Genomic DNA, 7,500 nt, shown 5'->3' with positions numbered 1-7,500 from the left:
CACCTTCGTCCAAGTCGGTAGCGAGAACTCGAAGGACCGATGTACCTGGCTCGGAGGCTTCGAGGAGATGAGCCTCGTAGGTGTCACGTTCGAATTTTGGCGCGTTATCGTTAACGTCGGTGACTAGTAGCTTGAAATTACGAGTCGCTCTTAAGGGTGGTGTACCAGCGTCCGTAGCTTCAACCGAAAGTTCATAAACTGGCTTCTCCTCTCGATCGAGCGGTCTCTCAACTACGACTAAGTAGATTATATTATCTCTTGTAGCCAAACCAAAGTGTCCTTCGCCACCGGTCAACGTGACCGTCGCATTTGAATATTCTGTCCTCGAGTCAGGATCACTGACCGATATCCTTGCAACGAATTCGCCCGGTTGAGCGCTCTCGCTGATCTTAGGTGTGGCGTCGTCCGAGAGAAAGATCACCGTGATCGCCGGTTGATTGTCGTTGACGTCGGTGACACGGACGGACAGAAAAGCGCTCGCTTCGAGTGGCTGAGCGCCCCGATCTCTCGCTACGATCACCAACTCGTGACGATCCTTCGACTCGAAGTCCAACGCCTTGTTCACGTAAACCATACCGCTCTCCGGATCAATACGGAACATCTCGCCACGATCGGATTGTCTACGATTGATCGAGTACTCGATCCGACCGTTTTCACCGGCATCGGCGTCGCTAGCGTTCACGGCTAAGACCGGCGTGCCGACGGTCGCGTTCTCCGGCACGCTCGCCGCGTACCGAGTCTGATTGAAGATCGGCGGATTGTCGTTGACGTCCTGCACCGTCACGTTCACGTGCAGCCTCGAGCGTAACGCTGGCGAGCCCCCGTCGAGAGCCTCGATCACGAGACGGTAGTTGGAGCGAGCTTCGCGATCCAACGTTCCGCCGTTCTGAAGATCCAGATAGAGAACGCCGTCGCGACCACGATGCTGCGACAACCTAAACGCCTCGCCGTCGTTACCTGAAACGATCTCGTAACGTTGCGTCGAGTATTGACCGAGATCAGGGTCTTTTGCCGGTGGTAATGCACGTTTCGCGTCTCTCGGTGAATTCTCTGGGAACTCAACGTCTACCCGATCTACAGGAAAGGTCGGTGCGTTGTCGTTCTCGTCCAATACCTTTACCACGACCTTTACGTTCTGCGGTAAGGAGACCAAAGTATAAGACGGCCTTGTCTCACGATCTAATGGCACCCTGGTCTTAATCTCACCCGTTGTCTGGTCAACCGTCAGATCAGCGTCCACTGCTGATCCTGAGACCGAAACTACCAGATACGGAGGGTTCTCCGCGTCGATGAAGCCCACCCTGGTGCCTGGCCGAGCGTTCTCGGAAACCTCGAAGCATCTGACCAGCTCGGACCGCGTGCCCGGGGCGAGGCTCGCTCCCAGGACGAGGAACAACAGTAGCAGGTGCCTTACCGGCCGCATCCTGGCCTCCTCCCGGCCTCCTCCTGCTAACCGCCTCTTTCTCTCTCTCTCTCTTTTCTCTCCTCTCTCCTCTCTCGCTCCTTCTACTCTGCTCTACACTCCTCTCTCCTTTTATTATCTGGACCCTTCCATCCTTGGACCGATCCTTCAACGACGGTATATCCTCCTCTTCCTCGCTTCCCTCTTCTTCTCCAGGATCTTCCACCTTGTCTAACTTCCACCTCCGACTACTCCAAACTTCTCTCTCTCTCTCTCTCTCTCTCTCTCTCTCTCTTTTGATTTTTCTCGATCTATCTTTATTTCTCTTGATTCTCCTAGATCTCTTTTTTATCACCTTTCCAGTCAAATTTTATCACCCACCAGCACCAACCACCAAACACAATCACCTCATCTCTCTTTCTCTCTCGATCTTCCTTCGTCCGCGACGACTCAACACACACTTTCCGATGAACCTCTTTTTTCAGCATAAAATATACAACTGCTTTACCCTATCATCCGTAGTCACTGTCACCGAGCATATACGCGCCGCGAGATATCGTACATTCCTCGCGTTAGATCCACCGACGATAACCGGATGGTCAACAAGACCGGTCGCGAACCTGGCGCGATCCTTTCGCTTCTCCTCCGCCGCTCGTCATCTCGTACCAGCTTTGCGTTCCGTTCTACCTGGTACGAGGAACGTCCGAGACGATGCTCGGCTTATCCAACGGCGCTTGTATCATAGAAAAGGATCCAGACTCGAGCGGGAGTGAACGACCGAAAGGATCCAGGGTCGTGTCTGCTCCTGAACTCGCACGAAACCGCTCACTCGCGACGAGATAACCGATACAAGAACGATACGAAAATTGCGATTTCCGCGGTTACCGATCTCTTTCTTTGCTTTCTCTCCTGATGGACTCTTTTAATAGGACCGGACTATGTCCACGATGTGCGTTTCGATCGTGTATCTTTTCGTAACACCTTAACTCCTTGTACGTGTAAAAATATAACTATATATATACATATATATATATATACATGCGTACATACATACATACATACATATATACATACATATATATATATATATATATATACATATACACACGTACATACGTACGTAAAGATATCCACGAGAAAAACCGGTCACAGTATATAGAATAGAAGAGAAGCTCGATCGACGGCGTTCCTTCGATCTCTTCCAATAATCCCCGCTCGCGAGAAGACAAGAAATCCGCTCGTATTCGGTCGAACGAAACGCGACGATTCGCGGGCACGAGGTGTCGCGTTGTTCGGGCCAGCGTCCGTTCCGCGCGGCTTCGAGGTTAGGCATGCACTGACATGGCGGCACCTGCAAGGCCTACCCTTCCCCTGACTCGACCAACTCGGCTGCCTCAGTCAGGGGGACCCGGCTGGACCCGAGCGGCGGCCATCTTGGAGAGGGGAGCGCACTCCGATACACTCGGGGCCTGATACACTCCGGGCCCAGGCATTCAACGCGCGGCACGGCAGCGAGCACCTAGACTCTACTATACTCCTTCTCTTTCTTTCCTTCTCTCTCTCTCTCTCTCTCTCTCTCTCTCTCTCTCTCTCTCTCTCTCTGTGTTCTTCGAGCTCACGCGCGCGCGCACGCTCTCCTCTCCCTTGTCCTCTCTCTGCCGCCTTGCTACCTACCTACCTGAGCGCCCGGTATGCGAGGAACTGACTTACCGTCGGCGCTCATTCCGCACTCGGCCATACGAACCTCCTGTACGCCCGTGCCAAAGGTCCTGGAATTTCGTGACGTGACGAGGAAAGCGACTCAGGGAACGCGCACTCTTCTCTTACACCCTCCTTCCGACGACGATCTCATTTCTTTCCAACTCGATCTCTTTCTTTGATCTCTGTTTTCTCCGTAGATATACATTCCTTTCAATTCATTTTTATTTCCTTTTCTCCCTCTCTTACGTTGATTTTGATTTGTATGAAAAAGTCAAAAGAAAAAAAAAAAAAAAAACAAACAAAAAGAAAAGAAAAGAAAAAAAATAGAAAAAAGAAAAAAAAGGAAAAAAAAAAGAGGAAGAAGAAAAAAAAGAAGAACATTGATTTAATTGGAATAAGATAGATACATGGAAAATGTTTTTTAGAAGGCGCCTCCAACTTGATCATGATCGATCGTGAACAACGTCGTCGTGACCGCATTGAGATACGTGAAACCAATGCCAGGATTCTCTTCTCTATCTCGAAAGGAATTCGACCTCGCTTGCGGTGAGCATACCCGCCAACTTTCCGCGCGTATCGCGTGATTTAACATCTTTCTTTCCTACGAGCGCGCGGATATCGAGTAAAATTTCCTCGTTCAATCTTGATTTTCATTTTTTCCCCTTCTCCTTCTTCTTCTTCAACTTCTATTTCTACTTCTTCTTCTTCTTCTTCTTCTTCTTCTTCTTCTTCTTCTTCTTCTTCTTCTTCTTCCTCTTCTTCTTCTTTCTGAACATTGTAATGCCAAACTAGAAATCGTAGTTGTCACGCTAAAGTTGGCTAGCGAAAAATGACATTTTTTCTTTCTTTTCTACTTCTTCTTTTTTTTTTTTTCTTTTCCTTCTCTTATCTTTTCAGAAAATCCACAAAAGATTGATCCGCAAAATTATCATTTATGTAATGATATCTAGGATCGACACGTGCGTGGCATCCACCGCACGAAAACAGGCCTGAACGAGAAAAGAAAAGGATAAGGAAAAGAAGAAAACGACGATAAGATAGAGAGGGAGAAGGAGGAGGAGGAGGAGGAGGAGGAGAAGGAGGAGAAAGGGGAGGAAAAGGAGGTGGAGGAGGAGGAGAAGGAAAAGAAGAAGAAGATCCATCGGTTCCGTCGGACAGTGCGACGTGTCCCGAGGGTCGAGGACCCTTGGACTCCTCTACCTGACTCTACGAGTAGGCAGATAAATCCGCCGCCTACTACTACTCGCTACGGACAATGCGCTCGGGACGGTGCATCATCGTTCGTATTGTTTGCCCAAGCATCGAGTGCACGGCCTGATCTTTTGCAGGTGCTGGAAGCAAGAATGAGTCTCGACCTCGAAAGTACGTTGTTACGCATACCCTATTTACTTCCCGGAAATTATCCCACCTATACGGAAGCTCTCTTTTTAATGATAAAAAGGCAGAAACAATTCAATAAGAATAATAATAATAATAATAATAATAATAATAATAATAATAACAATGAGGATGATGATAATGATGATGATGACGACGACGATAAGATGAGAAAACCTTATGTCGACTTTTATACCTTACTAATTCATACCAAAGATAAAAGAACTTAATTTGTTGATCCGCCCTATTAGCTTAATGATTCGGTGCTAATTAAAAGAATTGTTAAATTTTATCAATTCTTATTTAATTAAGGAAGTATGTATTTTCGTTGTCTTAATTAGGTATTCGAATACTTTCGAATTTTTCTATCTTCTTAAAATCGATCGGTGTCTTTCTCCTGACGACGAATCACTGCAAGATGTGACAAGAATGGAAAATAAAAAAAAGAAATAGAAAAAAAAAAAAAAAAAAAAAAAGAAAAAAAGAAGGAAAGAAACAAAAAAGGAAGGAAAAGGAAAGAAACGAAGGAAAAAGTATCATCGTCGTTCGTTACGTAGTGAATTTTTTTCTACGTTGATGCGCAGCTTCGTCCGAGTACCGTCAAAATCCATTTAGGATCGTCCGCAGAAATCCATAACGCGGCGAAAGCCTTTGGTAATAACACGGTTCCCGAGGTTCCTTCGATTTGGCCACAGGCCCCCGTGTTGGAAATCACGTTACTTCTCAGGAACATGAAAGTAAATTATAATGGCACGCGAATCGGCCAAGTCCTTTCACTCGAAACTCAGCAATTTTCTGATCTCTACGTTGTTGTCTCTCCTCGTGCAGTACAATAAGGCTTCCGTCGAAAGGTAGAAAACTTTCCAATTGAAATACCAAATCATCGTACTGACCTATCGAACCTTACCTTCAAACGATTCTATCATCGACGTATTTTTTCTGTCCTATGTAAAATCGGACATTGACAATGTTCCCATTAAAGGAGGTATAAAAATTTGTCGAAGTAAAAGAAAGAGAAAGAAACGAATTGAAAATCAATGAACCTATTAGAAATTTCTTCTTCTTGTTTTTTTCAAAAATCAAACAAAATATACGAGATTTTAGTTTCGATCAAAGAGGAAAATGTCTTTTGCTACCTCAAAAATATCATCGTTCTTTTGGAAAAATTAGAAAGACTGCAGAAATCTCCGAATCCTTCATTATTTACCTCCCTTTTCGAATCGATACCTTCGTCCTCGCCATTTTTCTTTCTCGACCTTTTCTCCGTCTGATCTTCGACCGCCAAAGCAAAAGTGCCACCATTTCGTCTTATCCTTCTTCTTTTTCTTTTTCCTCCTCTTTCTCCCCTCTCTCTCTCTCTCTTTCTCTCTTTCTCGTGAACCGAAAGTTTCCACGAAATCTTTCCATGGTACACCAATTTCGGTGCGACGTAGTGGCACGGTCGCTAGAAGAAAATTACAGAGTCCGTGGATAAGAGAGAGAGAGAGAGAGAGAGAGAGAGAGAGAGAGAGAGAGAGAGAGAAAAAGAGAGAGAGAGAGAGAGAGAGAATGGTGCGATAATCTGAGCCCGTAGAAAGGAAAGGACCTCGCTCTCGGTCTTCGTTATTAAGCGAAATGATTACCGACTAAGACGACCACCTACACTAATAACAAATTCTTCAAGGTTGCTGTTCACCGAAGGATGCAAACCTTTTTCCTGAAAATTAGCAAAAGGAAGTCGCGAATTTTGTTTCTTAAACAATGTTGTTCCTCATTGATAATCGATCACGAGAACAGTAAGACAATGGACTAAGGGGGAAAAAATGGCGGCGAGAGAAGAGGAAGAAGAAAAGGAGTAATAAGTCTCTTACGAAGACACGATAAGTATCTCTCTCTCTCTCTCTCTCTCTCTCTCTCTCTCTCTCTCTCACTCTCTCTCTCTCTCACTCTCTCTCTCTCTCTCTCTCTCTCTCTCTCTCTCTCTCTCTCTCTCTCTCTCTTTGTCTTGCTTTACCCGAAAGACCTGAGAGAACGTGATCGAGTTACGAGTTTCGAATGTCCGCAGTAGTCGTTACTGCCTCTAGAGTTTCGCGCTCGATGCTCGCTCGAATTTCCTAAAAATCTTATTCAGAGAGACGAAGAGAGCGAAAGGAGGACATATTCTCCGGTAGAGCCCCTCAACGTAAAGAACCTTCGTTTTCGACGATTGTATGAGGGATCACGTTCGTGTCTTTGGTATCTTTTGACTTGGAAAGTCTTTGCTTTCTAACACGAGCTCTATTTTCAAATCCAGAACGTGTACTTACATATTTACTTTCTTACTTGGTTACTATGATAAGAAAAATATCGAATAGGATTGGCAAGAGTTCTAACTCGAATAGAAATGTGAAAAAGGAATGAAAAAAGTAGAGGTGGAAGGATAAAGGATGAAAGCAATTGTAATCGTTGATCGTTCATCGGGATCGTGTTCATCTTTGACGATATTTGAATTGGAAAGTTTTCGCTTTCTAACGGGAGTTATTATTTTTAATAAATCTTAGAATGTGTCTTAAATGATAAAAAAAAAAAATGAATAAATAAAGAAAGAAAAGAAGAAGGAAAAAAAATTAGAAGAAAAATTGGTAGGAGTCTCTAACTCAAGTAGAAATATAGATAAAGAGAAAGGATAAGAATAAAAAGAAAAAGAAGAAAAAGAAGAAAAAGAAGATTAAGATGAAGACGAAGAAAAAGAAGAAGAAGAAGAAAAAGAAGAAGAAGAAGAAGAGGAAGAGGGAGTAGGAGGAGGAAGAGGAAGAGGAAAAAGACGAAACTTTATCGAAGCTGCGACGAGTTGGGTGCAGCGAAAATTGGTTAGTGGTGGGGGTGATGGAGACCAGCCGCATAATGACAGGGTGCCTCGCGCCAAGGCCCCGCTAACGAACCGGCCCACAGGACCTTTTGGGTCCGGGCTAGGAGACGACACTGTATTATTTTACCATTTCGAGGGTCGGAGGCATCATCAGAAATCATCGCCGAATCCATATAATCAGTAGACGGTTACG

At 45.1% G+C, this 7,500-nt stretch overlaps 1 protein-coding gene across 2 annotated transcripts in view; it reads right to left on the bottom strand.

Annotated features, from left to right (window-relative positions):
• LOC124953028 (protein dachsous) overlaps window positions 1-2,955 on the bottom strand; it is a 296,657-nt gene extending 293,702 nt beyond the window's left edge. For both annotated transcript variants that reach the window (XM_047503820.1, XM_047503821.1), the window contains exon 1: window positions 1-2,955. This exon is cut by the window's left edge and continues 278 nt beyond it. In XM_047503820.1, coding sequence (XP_047359776.1) covers window positions 1-1,423 — 1,423 coding nt within the window. In that variant the 5' untranslated portion in view covers window positions 1,424-2,955.
• Between the last annotated feature and the right edge of the window lie 4,545 nt (window positions 2,956-7,500).

The sequence above is a fragment of the Vespa velutina genome, chromosome 11 (genome assembly GCF_912470025.1).
Source record: "Vespa velutina chromosome 11, iVesVel2.1, whole genome shotgun sequence".
NCBI lineage: Eukaryota > Metazoa > Arthropoda > Insecta > Hymenoptera > Vespidae > Vespa > Vespa velutina.
The sequence above is the reverse complement of the archived record's forward strand: the minus strand, read 5'-3'. Positions and strand labels throughout refer to the sequence as shown.